A 20,231-nucleotide genomic window follows, 5' to 3' on the forward strand; every position below is an offset into this window, starting at 1 on the left:
GACAGGGATGTAACAGGGACAAGGTGGGAACATGCGAGGCTGAGGTTGGTGCCTGGATGCCTCCGCCAAACTCTGCGAGACACAGCGGCCCATGGGCTCCGGTATTTTACCCCAGTTCAGGTCCATCCATGGAGTCAGGGACCCACCTTGGAACCCACAGTGTCTGAGCGTTCTCTCCCACTCCCACCCGCTGGGCCCCAGCAAGGTCCCATCCTGCCTCAAGTCGCGAAGGCTCTTATGAGACAGGTTCCGCCCCACACCCTGTCCTTCGTGCACCCCCGGGGCCTTCTCGATTCTGGGAGAAACCTCGGACATTGTTCCCTGGGAACCTCTCCCTAGTTGGCAAACGCTCACCAGTGGTTACCCTGAGACAAAGCTGCCTCGGTGCTCACAGCACAGCCCCCTCTGACCCGCTCTGAAGCTACTGCCTTGACCTTTCCCAGGACTTTGATATTGGCAAAGTGTACAAGAAAAAGATCACGTTGGTAAACACCACCTACACGATCAACTACTGCAAGCTGGTGGGCGTGGAGGAGCACCTCCGGGACTTCATCCACGTTGAGTAAGAGGACGGCTCAGGTGGGGAGGGACGCAATGCAGGGACAGCAGGAGGTTCATAGCTCCCTTCGTGTTCAGAACGGCTGGAACAGGCTCTGTCTGGGCATAAGCCCTCAGATCCGATTTTCACAAAGATTTTGTAGAGGGGGCTCCTCTGTCTTCTTGTGTCAAAGTCACCTGAGACCAAGCCCATTTCCCTTCACGAATGGCTGGAGCTTTTGCCTGGCTGCCCAAGTTTCCTTTTGTTTTTCTTTGTTTTGTTTTGTTGCCTTTTTTTTTTTTTTCGAGATGGAGTCTTGTTCTATCGCCCAGGCTGGAGTGCAATGGCGTGGTCTCGGCTCACTGCAACCTCTACCTCCTGGATTCAAGAGATTCTCCTGCCTCAGCGTCCCCAGTAGCTGGGATTACAGGCACCTGCCACTACGCCCAACTAATTTTTATATTTTTAGTAGGGACGGGGTTTTACCATGTTGCCCAGGCTGTTTTTGAACTCCTGACCTCAGGTGATCCATCTGCCTCAGCCTCCCAAAGTACTGGGATTACAGGCATGAGCCACCATGCTCGGCCAGAGTTTCCTTTTGTATTGTTAGGTTTTGATGTTGACCATTCTGATAAGTTTTCCCTGACAGCCAGTGTTTTCAGTGTCAAGGTGAAAGCTGTCTTCATTTCAGCACTGCTTCCTTGAACTATGGTTGTGCTTTCACTCAAATAATGTTTCCATTTGCTTTCTTGCAGACCTCACGTAGGTGTGTGTTGGATCCTCCTTGCTGGTCTTTCCGGTCTACTGTTTTCCTTCTGGTTGCCTTTAATGCTTTCTGCTTTCCTTTTCTTTCTTTCCTTTTTTTTTTTTTTTTTTTCTTTTCTGGTTTTGTTTGTTTGTTTTGTTTTGTTTTGTTTTTGACAGGGTCTTGCTCTGTCAACCAGACTGGAGTGCAGTGGCACGATCTCAGTTCACTGCAGCCTCAATTTCCCGGGCTCCAGCAATCCTCCCACGTCCATCAGCCTCCTGAGTAACTGGGACCACAGTTGTGTGCCACTATGCCTGGCTAATTTTTCTATTTTTTGTAGAGACAGGGTTTCACCGTGTTTCCCAGGCTGGTCTCAAACTCCTGCACTCAAGTGGTCCACCTGCCTCAGCCTCCCCAAGTGCTGGGACTACAGGTGTGCACCTGTGGGGCCTGCTTTCTTCTTTTCTATTTTATTTTTCTTCATTTTTCCCTCCGACGGCCTTTTCTGTGTTTTCTGCAATGTTTCTCTTTCCTTCTGCTCCTTAACAACTTACTTTTTTTTTTTTTTTTTTTTTTTTTTGAGATGGAGTTTTACTCTTGTTGCCCAGGCTGGAGTGCAGTGGTGCGATCTTGGCTCACTGCAACCTCCGCCTCCCGGGTTCAAGCGATTCTCCTGCCTCAGCCTCCTGAGTAGCTCGGATAACAGGTGCCCACCACCACGCCTGGCTAATTTTTTGTGTTTTTAATAGAGACGGGGTTTCACCGTGTTGGCCAGGCTGGTCATGAACTCCTGACCTCAGGTGATCCAGCCACCTCAGCCTCCCAAAGTGCTGGGATTACAGGCGTGAGCCACAGCACCCGGCCTAACTTACTTTATTTTTAAGAAAGTTCTTTCTCTTCTACTTCCTGTTTCCTGCCAGTTTTCTCTTTGTGGACAGGTTTGTAGGTCCAGGATGGCTTTCAGATTCCCAGTTCAGGAGTTTCCACTCCTGGGAGCATTGTGAAGTGCAGCTTCTCAAATGAGGGTCAGCAAGGGCAGGATCCTAATTCCCCCCTTGCTGTCCAGGTTCCGGAGGGGCCTCCTCTTCTCCCACCAGGCGTCTTCCTGAGGCTGCCCCAGGGGCGAGGGGTGCATGGGCTCTGATGGCCCCTCCCTGACAACAGCACTGGCTCGCTAGGACTTGGTGTCTTCCGGTGGAGGCTGTGACGTTCTCTTTGGGGAGCTGATTTTAGGTCAGCCTTAGCATCTTTGTTCCCACCTCCTTCCTCGCTTCCCTGCAGTTTTTCACATCCGTGTAGCGCTCTGTGAGGGCGGGCGTGGAGAGTGCATGCTGGGGGTCGGTGTTTGCTTTTCACCTTATGGTTACTTTTAAGTCTGGGGGTTCTGTGTCCTCTAGTCACGCTGAAGGCCTGGGATTTCTGCGGCCCACCTGTTTCTCTTATTGATCCATGTGGCTTCTGGGGGCCGCGTGCAGAGGTGGGTTTAGGTGGTCGCTGTGCTCTCAGCCACCGAGGCACTCCTCCCCGTGCTGGGATGAGAACTTCTTATGGACAGGCTGAGGCCACCAGTCTCCTGCCCTCTGTCTCTTGTTGCTGGAGTGAGAGGTGGCCTCGGTCCAGGTGCTGGGTTTTTGGAGGATGCCTGGCTTTCCTCCTGCTTGCTCCGAGATTCTCTCATCCTTAACGTCCTGCAGCTCCGCTGTGCGTCGGTGTGGGCTGATTTTTCTTAGACCTCATTGTACTCTTGAATCTGAAGATTCAGATCTATGAACAATTTTGGGAATTTCTCAGCCCCAGCCCCTGCGGCATTGCCCCTCCCCTATTCATTCTCTGGCTCTGCCCTCCTGCTCCTCCTTTTGAAACCTCCCCATCGGGTGGGAAATTTCTTGTCTCTTTTTCACATTGGGTGGTGCTCTAGGTGCCGCTCGGTTCACCCCTTGTCCCCTTAGTGCTGCTAATCAACGGTTGAGATTGCTTAGTGAGCTTCTTACTCAGCTGCCCTGTCTCTCATTTCTAAAAATGCCAAGCTCTGTTTTGGATGAGTCTGCATTTCTTGACAGTGTCTTGTTCTTTTCTCACGTCTGGAATTCTCTATTTCTGTCTCTAACCGTTTTATCCACACGTCCTCTAACTTCTCCACTCCACACTCGTGTCGTCTGAAGCGTCTGGAGCTCGGCCCCACACTCTGCTGTGCTGGTGTGTGTGAGGCGCGCACATCCACCCTCGGATCCGCTGCTCTCCCCGGCGGCTCCGTCCCGGGCTCTGTGCTGTTGGCACCGAAGCGTTTCCCTCCCAATCGGAGGAGCTTCGGGTTTTGCTTCTCCTGGTGCCGCAGGAACGTTGCCAGCCAGGGACACACTTTTACACTAAAACTGTAGCTTGCGCATTTCCAAACCAAGCACATTAGGTAAAATCCAACCTTGTGAAATCAGCCTGGCATCAGGAATTCCTTGGGGAGATGCTCCCTCACCCTGATCTGGGCCAAGACAGACCAGCTCCCTCGAAGGGCCTGTGCAGTGGGGGCTGTTTTTCTGGTTCTTTCCCTGAAAGAGGCTGAGAGAGTCGAGGGTCCCAGCTGTCTCAGGGCTCCCAGTTCCAGCTCTCTTCCTGGCTCCTGCCCACAGGCCCCTGGCCCCATATTGGTATCAAAGCCCTGGAGCCCTGGTCCCAGGCCTGGCACCTGTGCCCAGGGGAACTGTGGCCCTCACCGAGCCGCGGGGTCCCACTTCCTGGCAGTTGGCCTGGGGACTTGCCTCACGCCTTCATTGATTAACTCCCTCACTCCACAAATATTCGCACATACTGGAGCGTCCCCTGCCTGCCAGGTACCAGGGTCAGCAGGGAACACAGCAGACCCAGCTCTCCCCCGAGTGAAGGTGGCAGAGGTGCAGGGCCGGGGCGGGGAGGAGGCCGAGGTGCAGGGCCAGGGCGGGGAGGAGGCCGGGAGACCCAGCCTGACTGCGCTCCGGGTGGCGAGGCGAGCGTTCACCCTCTGCAGCTCTAACCCCCGTGTGCTATGGGTCATGTCCTGCAGCTTTGACCCCCCGGGCCCCCTGTCCGCCGGGATGTCCTGCGAAGTGCTTGTCACCTTCAAGCCCATGGTGAGTCAAAGGGGTCGTTCTCTCTCAAAGGAGAGGTGGCAGTGGGTGGAGCCCGTGATCGGGCATGGTGGTGCAGACCGTGATGGAGGAAGGATGCACTTGGCCTCTCAGTGAGGATCACGCAGGCCCGTTTTGCTGTTTTAGTCCCAAAAATACACTCGACGTATTCCTGAAATGTCGGGCAGAACCGCAGCGCAGCTCCTCTGCGTTAGTGGCCGAGGGCATGCACTCTCGGGTCTAAGTCGGGAGGGCTGGGATGTTCTAGGAAGCCCTGCCAGTGTGCGGCCCTCCTGAAATACCCTCTGCGGACTCCTTCCCCTGGGGTCACCCGAGCTGGGCGGGTGGCAGGTGGCCCCGGCCCAGGCAGCCACAGCACGTGTAACGGGCTTAAGTTACAGAAGGGCCGGGAGTGGTGGCTGATGCCTGTAATCCCAGCGCTTCGGGGGGCCGAGGTGGGAGGGTCGCTTGAGCCCAGAAGCTCAAGACCAGCCTGGGCAACATGGCGAGACCCCGTCTCTACAAAAAATACAGTTAGCCAGGTGTGGTGGCGCATGTCTGTAATCCCAGCTAGTCGAGAGGCTGAGGTGGGAGGATCGCTTGGACCCCAGGTGCGGGTGGGTGGAGGGGGGTTGCAGTGAACCGAGAAGGTGTCACTGCACCCCAGCCTGGCCAGCAGAGCCAGACCCTGTCCAAAAAAAGAAAGAAAACACACAAAAGTTACAGAAGTTTATGGTGGTTGGGGTCATTTTATTTCTTAGATAAACAAAGATCTAGAAGGAAATATCTCATTTTTGGCTCAGACGGGCGAGTTTTCAGTTCCATTGAAATGTTCAACAAAGAAATGTTCGGTGAGTTCAAAGGCGTCCGAGCCAGCATTTCTCGGGGCATCCTGGCTGGGAACTCCAGTGGGACGGCATCTCCTGGGAGGGGGTGCAGGTAGGGCGGGGACCAGGGGGAGGCTCCAATCTCCACCAGGGGCCGAGCCCCTTCTTCCAACAGCAGCTTAGGTGGGCCTGAGCCGGACCTTGGGTGGGGGTCTCGAACGTGGGGCACTCGGACCAGCACTGGAAAAATGAGACAAACCCTGCTCCGTGTGGATCCCAGACTGCAGGGCCCGTGCCTCAGAGGAAACCTTAACATCCATCTGAGAAGGCTCCAGTCCTTCCTACAGCTCTTGGAGGGGGGTCACCCTTGATTCTTTTTAATTAAGAAAAATTTCAAGCATAGTGGAAAACAGAACAGCAGAACGAGGCTCCACGTGCCTACAACCCAGACCCCGCATCATCCTGGACCCCGCATCGTCCCAGACCCCACATTGTCGGCCTCGGACACCTTTGCCTGGTCCAGCAACTGCTGTATCTGTTGCTGATCCATTTCAAAGTACATTGGTAAAATGTCAATGCTCCACCCTCAGAAACGTCAGCATGCATCTCCAATAAACCAGAAACCCACACACCATTGTTCACCCCCCCTCGCCCACGCCTGCCGAGTAATCAGCTCGCACTGCACCTGCCACACAGCAAGCGGCTCCTGGCTCAGCTGCGAGTGTGAGGCCCCCTGCGGCCGGCCCTGTCCCGGCTGGACTCCAGCGCGGCAGCTACGGCAGCACGAGCATCTCCCAGAGGACGGTGGGGACATCATCTCTCCTAAGAATTCACGGGCCAAGGCAAGTCCCACGGCCCAGGCCTGCGTCGGCGGGACAGGGAGAGGCCCATCCTTGCATTAGAGGAGGAACAAGCTGGGGCAGGTGAAGGGCAGAGGCCGCGCTGTGTCCCCCCACCCCCAGCGAGATCAGCAGACGCCCTCATGGTCGCCCGTGGTCCAGGCCACGCTGCCCCCAGCCACCTTTGATGAGCACCGTGTAACTTTCTCTGTCGTGTGCTTCTGCCTTCGCCGCGTGTCGCCGTGGGGAGGGGTTGCTGCGATCAGAGTCACTGATGGTGGTGGAGAGTTTTTTCCTCTCAGTTTCTTCGTAGATTCGCCAACGTTTGCATATTTAGTGTGTTCCAGTCACTTTAGTCTCCCTTCCTCTCGGCACTCAAGTGGCCTTGCCGTGGCCTTGGCAGCCGTGGCCCCGCTGGGGTTCATGCAGGAACCGCCACCGTCCTAGGGCGCCCGAGCAGCCCCTTGCCCTGTGGCTGCCGCCTTCTCCTCAGAGCAGTCGCGGTCCAGGCGGCAACTCCGCTGTGCGGGTTCTTGGTGAACCAAGACTCAGGCCCAGGACGTGGAGCACCAGGGCTGGGGCAGCAGGAAGTCCCCGCCCCAGCGACGGCCGGGCTCCGGCTCTCTCTTGCTCAGCCTGGGAGCGCGGCAGGAGTCTGGTGCTGGCCGGCTCCACTCCGGATCAGCGTCACGGAGCACGTGCCCAGCGTGGCCCTGGGTGTCCTGGCCAGAGCTGCCCCGGCCTCTCCCGCGTTTGGTCTCTGCAGTGTCAAGTGCTCCTCTGTGACAGGAGCACCGAGGCCCTCGGCTCCCCTGAGCAGGGGCTTCTCCCAGGGGAGCGTCCAGGCTGGGGACTGTAAAAACAGTAAAGCCCTGTCTGAACGAGGGGAGAGCAGGGCCCAGGCAGCGCAGGGGGAAGGAGGCGGCCTCCCCTGGCTGGACCCCGGCCGCCCTCTGTGAACCACGTCCATTTGCGTCGGCGGCCCCTGGTCCTGCCCCTGGAGCAGGAGCACAGAGTGGGAGGCCCCTGGGCCTCCAAACTCAGAGCCCAGAAAAGCCTCCCGAGGAGGGGCCCCTGGGCAGAGCCGAGGTGTGGCCCAGGCCTGCATCCTTAGCCAGCGCCAGAGCTTCTGTGGCCTGTGGCCCACGACGGGCATGGTGAGGCACCGCCACGGAGGGCGTGCTCCCGTTCTGGAAGGACACTCCCTGGGTCCCTGCATCCAGAGTCCGGCTGACCGCGCCCAGGAATGACGCCATCCACACTCAGGAGCTCCAGAGTCCCATGTCCGGCTCCTTGTCTAGGCCCTGCGTCCTCTCACCATGTCCGGCTCCTTGTCTAGGCCCTGCGTCCTCTCACCAGAGTCCCATGTCCAGCTCCTTGTCTAGGCCCTGCGTCCTCTCACCGAACCCTTGTTACTCCTTGGCAAGGGGGTTCCTGCCTTGATGTTCCTAAAACCAGACTCGCCTGCCGCACCTTGTCATGAGCAATACACGCCTGACTTCCGGGTTGAATTGTGTACCTGCTTGTGCGGTGCACAACACGCACAAATGCCCACGGCAGCCCTGCCTGGAGCCACGTGCAGCCCTCGCGCTGGGCACCCTGTGGGCCTGGCACGGTGGCCCTGGGTTCACTCTGTGTCCTCTGGCAGCTGTCCCTCGACAAGGAGCTCATTGACTTCGGCAGCTACGTGGTGGGAGAGACCGCGTCTCGGACCATCACACTGACCAACACTGGGGGCTTGGGCACGAGTTTCAAGTTCCTGCCAGCTTCAGAGCCCTGCGAGACGGACGACTCCCAGTCCATCCTGAAATTAGTGAGTGTGCCGTTCAGCCGTGGGGGGGTGTGGGGCCCTGCTCCCCAAATCCAGTCCCATGTGGGTGAACAGGGGTGACCATATGAGGATGTCAACAGTGGGCCTGGGAGGAGGGCAGTGTGGGGGCCTCCTCAAATCAGCCTAAGCAGAAGAGACCAGCTTCCACAGGACACCTGGTCACCTGGCCTCAGGGGCAGCGGCAGCAGGACACTCCCTTTCTCAGGCACATAGCAGCAGGGGCGCTGGCCAGCAGCTCCAGGCCTGAGCGCCCCAGGAGACCCAGCCTCCCCCAACACGTCTCTGAAGCCCCAGGCGTGGGGGTGGGAAGGCTGGACAGTCGCATTCCATGGCTGCAGCTGCACCCGTTCCAAGTGTGAGCGCGTCTTGTCCTGTCCCGGGTATGGGTGTCTCAGGGCTCAGGTGGAGAGTAGGCTCAGCCTCTAGCCAGCCGAGGAGGAAGGAGGATCGGACCAAGAGGAAGATGCAGCTCACACTCCCAGGCTGGGGCAGCACAGCCATGCCCACCCGGCCTAGAGCGAGGGAGGCTGAGGGGTGACCCTGAGCCTCTGGGTGAGCTGCTGCTGTGATCCCACAACCAGGACGGGTGAGATGAGAGCAGGCAGCCGAGGAGGCAGCTGAGGGGCCCAGCCCCTGACACGGCCTGTCCTCGTGGGAGTCTGGGCAGCTGACTGGGGGAAGGAGGTGGGAAACCTCCCAAGCCAGGACGTTGATTCTCCTCTCCAGAGCAGCATCCTGACCTACGAAGATAAAAGCTTGTATGACAAAGCTGCCACCAGCATATCTGAGCAGCAGCTAGAGGGCACAGAGTCCTCCCAGGCGGACATGCAGAGCCGGAAGGAGCTGGAGAAGCTGGACAAGGAGCAGGAGGAGGAGCAGCCCACAGGTGAGCCGGGTTGCCAGGCCAAGGCAGGGTGGGCGGGCAGCGAGGGCCCCAGGGCAGCATTCCAGGGGGCTGAGGGGCCCAGGGGAGGATTGGAAAGGAGAGAATTTCCCCAGGCCTTCGATGTTCAGTGACAGTTAAGCAAGAAAATACTCGTATGTGCCACTGACTGTTGTTTTTGGAGCGCGCTGACAGGTGTGCTCACGTTGACACTAACAGAAGACTTGCAGGCCCCTCCAGCATCGGCCCAGCAGGCCCAGCAGGCCCAGCACGGGCCACACGGGGTGGGGAAGAGGCTCTGCGGTGCCCCCTGGAGCGGCCGGGCTGCGGGGGCTTCTGTCTAGCTCCACAGCTGTGGCTGTTGTTAGATTTGCACCAGCGGGAAGAGGTGCTGAGAAAACAGGCGGGTCCTACCCTCCCCACGCCTCCGGCCCTCCACCCCGCCGCCGTCGGGAATCACTTGCGTCTCCTCCTTGCTTCTCTTGATCGTTTTCCCACATACACATCGAGATCCACAAGCCTCTGGGCTCCTCCTGTCTGTCTTCGCGTGGTGCGAGTTCCGCGTGCCCTGCAGCACAGGGTGGAGCTGGGCCAGTTCTCCACAGCCGGTGTGAGCCGCACTTCCGGTGTGAGCCACACTTCCGGTGTGAGCCACACTTCCGGTGTGAGCCGCACTTCCTGTCCTCACCACTGCGTGGCGTTTCCTTTCCTGAGAGAGCCTCGGGATCTAGATCCGTCGTCCTGCCAGCGCACGCTTGGGAGCGTTTGTGGTACACACTGTTGCAAACGCGGCCACTCTGCACTTCCCCTCAGGCCTGTGTGTGAGTTCCCACAGGGCACGGGGCTGGGGTTCATGCCGGCATCACAGGGCATAGCCAGTCTCACTGGCATCAGCTAATATCAAAGTGAGTTCTTTTTCTATGGAGACAGGGTCTCACTCTGTCGCCCAGGCTGGAGTGCAGTGGTGCAGTCACAGCTCACCGCAGCCTCGACTTCCTGGGCTCAAGCAGTCCTCCTGCCTCAGCTCCTGAGTAGCTGGGAGTACAGGCACACACCACCACACCTGGCTAGTTTTTGTATTTTTTGTAGAGACAGGGTTTCACCATGTTTCCCACGCTGATCTTGAACTCCTGAACTCATGCTATCTGCCCACTTCAGCCTCCCAAAGTGCTGGATTACAGGCATGAGTCACCTCACCCAGCCCACCGAGTTCTTTTTCAAAGTGGTCGTGTAAGTTTACACTCCCACCAACAGTGTACAAGACTGTGCTGTTCAGTGTGGCTGTCACTGCCATATCTGGCTGTTTAAACTTAAATTGATCCAAATTAAATAATAGTGAAAATTCAGGTCCTCCTCCACAAGGGCCACATTTCACATGCTCCACAGTGACCTGTGGGCAGCAGCTGCCCTACTGGACAGCCCGGAAGCCCAGCTCTGCCTGGTCACAGAGGGCCCTACAGGGCCACACTGGACTTGAGGGCCTTGTGTCACGTCCTCAGGAGGGTGAGGTCAGACAGCCCGGGGCTGCCTGTCTGGAGGGTCTGCACCAGTCTGCCATTGAGATGTTGCTTTGTGATTTCGCAGATCACCAATGAGATTACGTGTCTTTCCATGGGCCCATTTACAAGTTGTATTTTCTTTGGTGTGGCATCTCTGTTTAAGGCTTTCCCTCGTTCTTCTGTGGGGTTGTTTGTCTTCTTCTCATTCATTCATAGGAGCTCTTCATGCACCCGGATTCCAGCCCTCGTCCCTGAGGAATGTTGCAGGTGCTGCCTCGAGTCTGTGGCTGGGCCTTCCTCTCCCTTTATGATGTCTTTTCTCAAATCAAAGTTCTTCAGTCCAGTCTTTGCATATTTACCAATCGTTTCTATTGGAATTTGTTTTTTATGCTTTTTAGGCGATTTTTTCTCCTCCAGGGTCATAAAGACATAGGACATCGCTTTTGTGTTGAGGTGTACGATCCACCTCAAATTCACTCCTGCTTGTGGTGGACGTCGGGGCTGAGGTTCATTTCCCCGGCGTGTGTTCGTGTATTCCACGGCACAAGTGGACTCTGCTATCCATTCGATCCATTCATTGTCCGTGCCAAAAATCAATTGACTAGCCAGGCACAGTGGCTCACACCTGTAATCCCAGTACTTTGGGAGGCCGAGGCAGGCAGATCACTTGAGGTCAAGAGTTTGAGACCAGCCTGGCCAGCATCTACTAAAAATACAAAAAATTAGCCAGGCGTGGTGGCGGGCGCCTGTAATCCCAGCTACTTGAGTGGCTGAGGCAAGAGAATTGCTTGAACCTGGGAGGCGGAGGTTGCAGTGAGCCGAGATTGCGCCATTGCACTCCAGCCTCGTCTATGAGAGTGAAACGCTGTCTCAAAAAAAAAAAAAAAGAAAGTCAATTGACCATACAAGCATGAGCTTATATAGTTCTTCCCTCTTTTTTCTGATTAATTGATCCATTTAATTGTTCTTATGCCAGAGCCATTGTCTTGGTTATCATGGACTCAGACAAAGCCTTGAAGCCAGGTGGTGTAAGTCACCCAACTTCGTTATTTTCTTCACAATATTTGCGTTAGGGCCTCAGGATAGTTTAGGTCCTTTACATTTCCACATAAATTGTAGAATCGGCTTTTTTATTTCTACCAAAAAGTATAGCATGAATCTAATTGGCATAGCATTGAATCTATAGATCAATTTGGGGAGAATTGACATCTTAACAGTATTGAGGCTGGGCGCGGCAGTTCACACCTGTAATCCCAGCACTTCGGGAGGCCAAGGCAGGAGGATCACTTGAGCTCAGGAGTTTGAGACCAGCCTGGGAAACATAGGGAGACCCCATCTCTAATAAATTTTTTTTTAATTAGCCAGGTGTGGTGATGTGCCTCTGTAGTCCCAGCTACTTGGGGGACTAAGGCAGGAAGATGGCTTGAGCCCAGGAGGTCGAGGCTGCAGTGAGCTGTGATTGCACTACTGCACTGCAGCCTGGGCAACAGAGAGACCCTGTCAAAAAAAAAAAAAAAAAAGAGTCTTTTAATTCATAACCATTATCTCCCCATTTAACTAGGTCTTTCTTTTCTTTTCTTTTCTTTTTTTCTTCTCTCTCTCTCTCTCTCTCTCTCTCTCTCTCTCTCTCTCTTCCTTTTCTTTCTTTTTCTTTCTTTCATCAATATGTTATACAGTTTTGGTCTGTTTATCCAGTGACAGTCTTTGACTTTCTTTAGAACATTTAATCTATTTAAATGTGTTGTGATGATTGATACATGTGGATCCATTTCTACCATCTTATTTTGTGCTTTACATTGGTCTTACTTTTTTGTTTCTTTTCTTTTCTTTTTTTTTTTTTTATTTTATATTCTGGCCTTTTATCCTCTCTCTTTATTTTCTTCTCTACTCATTACAATGACCCCTGGCCTTTGAATTGGCCTCAGAACTGCCAACACCTTGATCGGGCCCAGTGGCTCACGCCTGTAATCCCAGCACTTGGGGAGGCCAAGACGGGTGGATCGCCTCAGCTCAGGAGTTCGAGACCACCCAGGGCAACATGGTGAAACCCCATCTCTACTAAAAATACAAAATATGAGCCAGGGGCCGGGCGCGGTGGCTCAAGCCTGTAATCCCAGCACTTTGGGAGGCCGAGACGGGCGGATCACGAGGTCAGGAGATCGAGACCATCCTGGCTAACACCGTGAAACCCCGTCTCTACTAAAAATTACAAAAAACTAGCCAGGCGAGGTGGCGGGTGCCTGTAGTCCCAACTACTCGGGAGGCTGAGGCAGGAGAATGGCGTGAACCCAGGAGGCAGAGCTTGCAATGAGCCGAGATCCGGCCACTGCACTCCAGCCTGGGTGACAGAGCAAGACTCCGTCTCAAAAAAAAAAAAAAAAATATGAGCCAGGAAGGGTGGCAGGCGCCTGTAGTCTCAACTACTCTGGAGGCTGAGGCAGGAGAATCTCTTGAAGCCGGGAGGCGGAGGTTGCAGTGAGCCATGTTTCTCGTGGAATTCCCTGCATGCTGAGCCAAAGCTGTGCTCTTCTGAGGGAGGCTGCCTGCGCATTGGCCACTCACCCACACTCTTTCAGCCTGGACGGTATTCTCTGCAGTCTGCGTGAGACAGTTTGCATCACACAGGCTGGTCTCAAACTCCTGACCTCAAGTGACCCACCCATCTCAGCCTCCCAAAGTGCTAAGATTACAGGCGTAAGCCACCACGCCTGGCCATCAAGCATAGTATAGTATTTTCTATACTGTGGGAACGAACCATTGGAACACTTCATTAAAATGTGAATTATCCCAGAACTATCTATGGATGAATGCAGTTCCAACCAAAATTCCAGGAAGATTTTTTAATGGAAATTGACAAGCTGATTGTAACGTTCATATGGAAATCCAAAGGACCTGAAGTGACCAAAACAATTTTGAAAAAACAAATTTCAAGGACTTACACCACGTGATTTCAAGATTAACATAAAGTACAGTAACAAGACAGTGTGGTGTTGGACAGAGACAGAGACCCAATGGAACAAGATAATCCAAAAATAGACACACAATTATAGTCGACTGGTTTTGAACAGAGGTGCAAGGGTAATTGCTTGGAGAAAGAACAGTCTTTTCAACAAGTGAGGCCATAACAATTGGATAAACACAAGCCCCCTCATATAGTCTGGCTCTGTGTCCCCACCCAGGTTTCATCTCAAATTGTAATCCTGACGTGTGGAGAGAGGAAAGTGACTGAATTATGGGAGTGATTGCCCCATGCTGTTCTCATAATAGAGAGTGAATTCTCACGAGATCTGATGCTGTTATAAACGCATTCTCACCCCTCTCTCTCCTGCCACCATGTGAGACGTGCCTGCTTCCCCTTCCAGCCCCCATGACTGTAAGTTTCCTGAGGCCTCGTCAGCCAGGTGGAACTGTGAGTCAATTAAACCTCTTTCCTTTATAAATTACGCAGTCTCGGGCAGTTCTTTATAGCAGTATGAAACAGACTAATACGCCCCCCTCCAATTTAAATTTAACTCGTTCCTCATACTATAAACAAAAAATTTTCAAAATAGATCATGTACCTAAAAGTTAAGCCTAAAAATAGAAAACTCCCCCCCCCGCCCCCCGAAAAAAACACAGGAGAGAACGTGTGGCCTTAGGTGAGGCAAAGGTTCTTCATAGACATAACATTGAAACTATGGCCCATGGTTTAAAAATTGTAAACTGGACTTCACCAAAACCAAGAACATCTGCTGTTTGAAAGACACTATTAAGAGACTGCGGAGATAAGCCACAGACTGGCAGAAAGCATTAGCAAATCACAAATCTGATAAAGAATTTGTATTCAAACTGTAACTTTCAAAATTTAACTGGAAAATAACCCAGTCAAAAAATGGGCAAAAGGCTAGGCGCGGTGGCTCACACCTGTAATCCCAGCACTTTGGGAGGCCGGGGTGGGCGGATCACCTGAGGTCAGGAGTTTGAGACCAGCCTGGCCAACGTGGCGAAACCCCGTCTCTACTAAAAATACAAAAACTAGCTGGACGTGGAGGCAGGCGCCTGTAGTCCCAGCTACTCGGGAGGCTGAGGCAGGAGAATCGCTTGAACCTGGGAGGCGGAGTTTGCAGTGAGCCGAGACTGCGCCATTGCACTCCAGCCTGGGCAACGAGAGTGAAACTCCATCTCAAAAAAAAAAAAAAAAAAAAAAAAAAAAAAAAAAAAAAGGGCAAAAGACCTAAACAAATGCTTCACCAGAGAAGATATGTGGATGAGAAATTAGCACATGAAAAGATGCTCAGCATCATTAAACATGAGATGAAGAAAATGTCCATTAAAACCACAATGGGACACCACTATACACCTATATGAACAGCTGAATTATAAACAAAAAACAAAAAGTTTGACAATAGCAAGTGCCGGTGAGGAGCAGCTGGAACTCCAGTGCTGCCCCTGGGGATGCAGAATGGCACGGCCACCAGCGAAACGCTCAGCAGCAAAGCCGGACACCCACCAATGCCACTCCTAGGTATCCGCCAAGAGAAGCGAAAACTTAAATTCACGCAAAAACCTGTGTGTGAATGTTTGTAGAGAGCTTATTTGCAATTGGCAAAAACCTACGACCCTAATGTCCCACACCTGGGGAGCGGATAGAGAAACCGTGGGGGTCCCTGCCACGCAGCGCCGCTGGGCAGCAAACAGACAAAACCTTTGACAGAGGCCGTGCCGTGGACCAGTCTCAAATGCATCGTGCTAAGGGGAAGAACTCAGACACAAAAGACTGTAAGCTCTGTGAGTCCATTTTTGTGACATTCTAGAAAAAGAATATTTTGGCTAAAAATGGCAAAACTGTAGAGACAAAATAGATACCGGTTGCTGGGGCAGGGGTTGACTAGAAAGGGGCACGGGTGACACGGGCATGATGGGGCTGTTCAGTGTCTTGACTGCTGTGATGAGCGTACAACCACATGCATCTGTCAGCACTTGCAGAAAGTTCCACTAAGAAGAGTCCATTTTACTATATGCAACTTATTCCTTAAAAAAAAAAAATAGAAAAAAATCACACAGAAACAACAGAAAGTACTGCCATTGACTGGGCACGGTGGCTTACACCTGTAATCCCAGCACTTTGGGAGGCCAAGCGAATCACTTGAGGTCAGGAGTTTGAGACCAGCCTGGGCAACATGGCAAAACCCCATCTCTACTAAGAATACAAAAAAAAATTGCCAGGCATGGTGGCACGCACCTGTAATCCCAGCTACTTGAGAGGCTGAGGCACTTGAATCGCTTGAACCCGGGAGGCTGAGGTTGTGGTGAGCTGAGATTGCACCATTGCACTCCAGTCTGGGCGAAGGAGCAAGACTCTGTCAAAGAAAGAAAGGAGAAGAAAGAAAGAAGGGAAGAGCCGGGCGCGGTGGCTCAAGCCTGTAATCCCAGCACTTTGGGAGGCCGAGACGGGCGGATCACGAGGTCAGGAGATCGAGACCATCCTGGCTAACACGGTGAAACCCCGTCTCTACTAAAAAATACAAAAAACTAGCCGGGCGCGGTGGCGGGCGCCTGTAGTCCCAGCTACTCCGGAGGCTGAGGCAGGAGAATGGCGTGAACCCGGGAGGCGGAGCTTGCAGTGAGCTGAGATCCGGCCACTGCACTCCAGCCTGGGCGGCAGAGCGAGACTCCGTCTCAAAAAAAAAAAAAAAAAAAAAAAAAAAAAAAAAAAAAGAAAGAAGGGAAGAAGGGAGGGAGGGAAAGAAAGGAAGGAGGGAGGGAAGGAGGGAAAGAAAGGAGGGAGGGTGGGAGGGAAGAAGGGAGGAAGGGAGGAAGGAAGAGAGGGAGGAAGGAAGGGAGGAAGGAAGGAAGGAATTGTAGCAGTCTTGCACGGTTCAGACATGGGTATTATTCGACATCAAAGATCAAATAAGGATGCTTAATACATTGAAAAGTACTACATGATGAGACTCCATCTCTACAAAGAAGAAAAATAGCCAGGCATGGTGACATGCATCTGTAGTCCCAGCTACTCAGGATGCTGAGCCGGGAGGATTGCTGGAGCCTGGGAAGGTGAAGCTACAATGAGCCGTGATCACGCCACTGCATTGCAGCCTGGGTGACAGAGTAAGACCCTGCCAAAAAAAAAAAAAAAAAAAGAAAGAAAAGAAAAGACTAGAATAAGGAGACCAGGCCATGGTAGCTCATGCCTGTAATCCCAATACTTTGGGAGGCCAACACAGGAGGATCGCTTAAGCCCAGATGTTTGAGATCAGCCTGGACAACATAACAAGACCCTGTCTCTACCAAAATATATATATATATATACACACATATATGTATATAAAAATTAGCCAAGCATGGCGGCATGCCCCTGTGGTCACTTGAAACCAGGAGGCCGAGGCTGCAGGGAGCAGTGATTGCACCACTGCACTCCAGCCTGGGCAAAGAGTGAGACCTCGTCTCTAAAAACCAAAAAGCTGCTGGACCCAGAATCTGACCACCTGGGCTCAGGTCTAGCTCTTGTTGCCGTGGTGATCCTGAGGCAGCCAGAGTGGAGGGCAGCTGACCCAGCTGCACCCCTTCCACGTTCAGAACCGGGGGCCCCTGGCCGGGCGCGGTGGCTCACGCCTGCAATCCCATCACTTTGGGAGGCCGAGGTGGGCGGATCACAAGGTCAGGAGTTCGAGACCAACCTGGCCAGTACGCTGAAACCCCATCTCTACTAAAAATACAAAAATGAGCCAGGCATGTAGCAGGTGCCTGTAGTCCCAGCTACTTGGGAGGCTGAGGCAGGAGAATGGCATGAACCCGGGAGGCAGAGGTTGCCGTGGGTCAAGATCACACCATTGTACTCCAGCCTGGATGTCTCCAGACCGAGACTCCATCTCAAAAAAAAAAAAAAAAAGAACAGGGGTCCCTGCGGCCTTTACAGCTCCAGACCCCAGAAATAATGTGCACAGTGTTTTGAAGTCGTCACCCGGCTCCCGAAGAGCCCTGCCGTCCAGACGCCGAGCCCAGGGCAGGCTCTGGCAAGCCCACGGGGGCTCCCCATGGTGACCTGGCCTGGCCGGCGGCCCAGCTGCTCTGACCCCACCCGGCAGCGCGACAGAGGCCAAAGGAGAACGCCAACCTGCGCGTGGCCTCTCGAATTGCATCGATTCAGGTGCAAAGTCAACAAAAAGTCCTGCTCGGACTTGCAAGGAAACAGCTCTGCTACCTGGGGCCTTGCTGACCAACTGCCAGCAGGTGCCCCCAGAACCCAGCGGCAGATGGAAACCGGGAGCCCGCCACGGGGACGTGATGACTCCAACACGCCAGTAGCAGGTACCCGTAGGGAACACGAACGCTACATCTGTGGGAAGTTAGGTTACCAGATATGATGGTAAGAGAAGAAACATCCCGAAAAGATGACACTGTTTTAGAATTTTCTGGACTTAGCTGTCCTTCCCACTCCAGCCTCTAATACCCTCGCCCTGGGGCTGGCGGGCCTTGAGAAAATGGAGGTCTTTGGGAGAGGCTTCCAAAGCCCTCCAGGCACCATGGGGACTGGCTGCACACCCTCTCTGGGCCTGGGTCCCCCAAGGGGCCACTACAGCCAGAAAGGACAGAGCCCAGGATATGGGTTTGGAGGTGGTGACCACGTCCCGAGGGGCCCTGGGCCACACGCCTTCACCCTGCCAACCCTCACCTCTGGATCCCCCTTTTCTTCCAGAACCGGAGAGATTAACCACAGCGATACCTTCCAGCGAAGAGCAGACGGAGATCACACTGGGGGAGGTCAGCCAGCTCAGGCCCTAAAACAGCTGCCACGATCCGAGACACCGTCCACCTTCCCCCAGCCCCAGCCGCACCCCAACCCACTGGCCCTCACCGCCAGGTGGCCCTTGCCTTTGACCAGAGATGGGCCGGACGGTGTCCACCGGGCACTTGCAGCCTCCAGGCCTCTTGTAATCTCAGCTGGCGTGGGGCCACCGCCTCCACAAGCCGGGGCTGTGCAGGACCCACAGGTTGTTTCCTGGATATGGGGTACTGGTGAGACGTGGGGTGGACGCTGGCCGTGGCCTCCCTGGCCGGGGCACGGCCCTGAGCTCATGAGCAGGGGAGAATGTGGAGGAGTTCAGGCTGCCTCCAACTCCCCTGGCTGGGATCCCACAACAGTAAGTCCTCCAAGGGCTGGGCCAGGCCCAGGACATCTGTGGCCAAGTGGCCACCCAGGGACATGGGTCCCGCTACCTTCCATCCTTGCAGCAGCGCACCATTGTGAGGGTTGGGAAGGGATCCTGAAAGCCATGAAGCCTGGCAGACCCCATGGCATCTCTTCCTGTGCAGATAACAGAGGGGGAAATTGGCCCCTTCAGCTCCATCAAGGTGCCCATCATCTTCACCCCAGTCGTCCCAGGAAACGTCCAAGCCAGGTTCAAGGTCATGTTTAAGAACCCCCAGTGCCCAATGGTGAGTATTCCTGCTGCCATGCCACACGCACGCCCTGGCCCCTGCCCCCACAGCCTTGTGCAGCAGCTGCCCTTGGCCACAAGGTCGCCATTTGCCCATGTAGGGATGGCCAGTTAGTGGCACAGATGGTGACACCACAGTTTACAACACACACACATGCACACTGGCATACACAGGCAGACATGCTTCTATGAGACACACACGCATGCCCCTGCAAAAACATGCATGTATACACACGCACACATGCAGAGCCCCGCACACACATGCACACATGCAGAGCCCCCAGCAGATACATGTACACACTCGCACACACAGGGCCCCCGTGCACACGCGCACACACACAGAGCCATTGTTCTTTTTTCTTTTTTTTTTTTTTGAGTCAGGATCTCATTCTGTCACCCAGGCTGGAATGCAGTGGCAGGATCACAGCTCACTTCAGCCTCTTATCCCTGGGCTCAAGTGATCCTCTTGCCTCAGCCTCTCGAGTAGCTGGGATTACAGCTGCACACCACCACACCTGGCTAACTTCTGTATTTTTCATACAGATGGGGTTTCGCCATGTTGGCCAGGCTGGTCTCGATCTCCTGACCTCAAGTGATCCACCCACCTCGGCCTCCCAAAGTGCTGGGATTATAGGAGTGAACCACCGCGCCCAGCCCCAGGCGACAACTTTCTGTGCTTAAAAATTCCTCTGCACCCCCATGGGCTGGAGCGGTTGCCTGTCCCAGGCTGTGGCTCCTCGCATCCTCCAAAGTGTTCAGAGTCCTCGGCTCACCCCACAGCACCAGGACAGTACCACTGCCTAGGCGGCTTTGTGCTGGGCTGCTGCACTTCCCCAGCCCGGGGCTTGCAGGCCCTCCCAAAACCTGACTCATTCCCTCCAACCTCCTGAGGCCCCAGGAGTCAGTGCCTGGGGAGAAGCACTATCTCGGCTCACTGCAACCTCTGCCTCTGGGGTTCAAGCGATTCTCCCGCCTCAGCCTCCCACATAGTTGGGACCACAGGCACACATCACCATGCCTGGCTAATTTTTGTATTTTTTGTAGAGATGGGGGTCTCACCATGCTGCCCAGGCTGGTCTCAAACTTGTGGGCTCAAGCAATCCTCCAAGCCTGGCCTCCAAAGTGCTGGAATTACAAGTGTGAGCCACCGTGCTTGGCCATAGAAAGGTTTTTTTAAACACCTAAATGTCAATGAGTATGAAGCTGAGTGGTAGGTACTTGGCGATCCAGTATACTGTTCTGGTAATAGATGAACATTTATAAAGAATATTTGGCTGGATGCAGTGGCTGATGCCTTTAATCCCTGCACTTTGGGAGACTGAGGTGGGTGGATCCCTGAGGTCAGGAGTTCAAGACCAGCCTGGCCAACGTGGCGAAACCCCGTCTTTACTAAAAATACAAACATTAGCCTGGCATGGTGGCGGGTGCCTGTAATCCCAGCTACTCGGGAGGCTGAGGCAGGAGAATTGCTTGAACACGGGAGGCGGAGGTTGCAGTGAGCAGAGATCACACCACTGCACTCCAGCCTGGGTGACAGGGTGAGACTCC

At 54.2% G+C, this 20,231-nt stretch overlaps 2 protein-coding genes across 2 annotated transcripts in view; one reads left to right on the forward strand and one right to left on the reverse strand.

The window, feature by feature from the left end:
* Positions 1 to 5,857, reverse strand: part of GABRD (gamma-aminobutyric acid type A receptor subunit delta) — a 72,638-nt gene extending 66,781 nt beyond the window's left edge. Inside the window, exon 1 of the mRNA XM_077979912.1 lies at positions 5,853 to 5,857. The gene's annotated coding sequence lies outside the window, so the exon portion shown is untranslated. The remainder of the gene's footprint in view (positions 1 to 5,852) is intronic.
* Positions 1 to 20,231, forward strand: part of CFAP74 (cilia and flagella associated protein 74) — a 78,924-nt gene that overhangs the window by 38,230 nt on the left and 20,463 nt on the right. The window contains exons 14-20 of the mRNA XM_077978912.1: positions 444 to 562; positions 4,321 to 4,387; positions 5,146 to 5,235; positions 7,699 to 7,863; positions 8,608 to 8,767; positions 17,942 to 18,006; positions 18,559 to 18,681. Coding sequence (XP_077835038.1) covers positions 444 to 562; positions 4,321 to 4,387; positions 5,146 to 5,235; positions 7,699 to 7,863; positions 8,608 to 8,767; positions 17,942 to 18,006; positions 18,559 to 18,681 — 789 coding nt within the window. The remainder of the gene's footprint in view (positions 1 to 443; positions 563 to 4,320; positions 4,388 to 5,145; positions 5,236 to 7,698; positions 7,864 to 8,607; positions 8,768 to 17,941; positions 18,007 to 18,558; positions 18,682 to 20,231) is intronic.

Source organism: Macaca mulatta, chromosome 1, assembly GCF_049350105.2.
Source record: "Macaca mulatta isolate MMU2019108-1 chromosome 1, T2T-MMU8v2.0, whole genome shotgun sequence".
Classification (NCBI taxonomy): Eukaryota; Metazoa; Chordata; class Mammalia; order Primates; family Cercopithecidae; genus Macaca; species Macaca mulatta.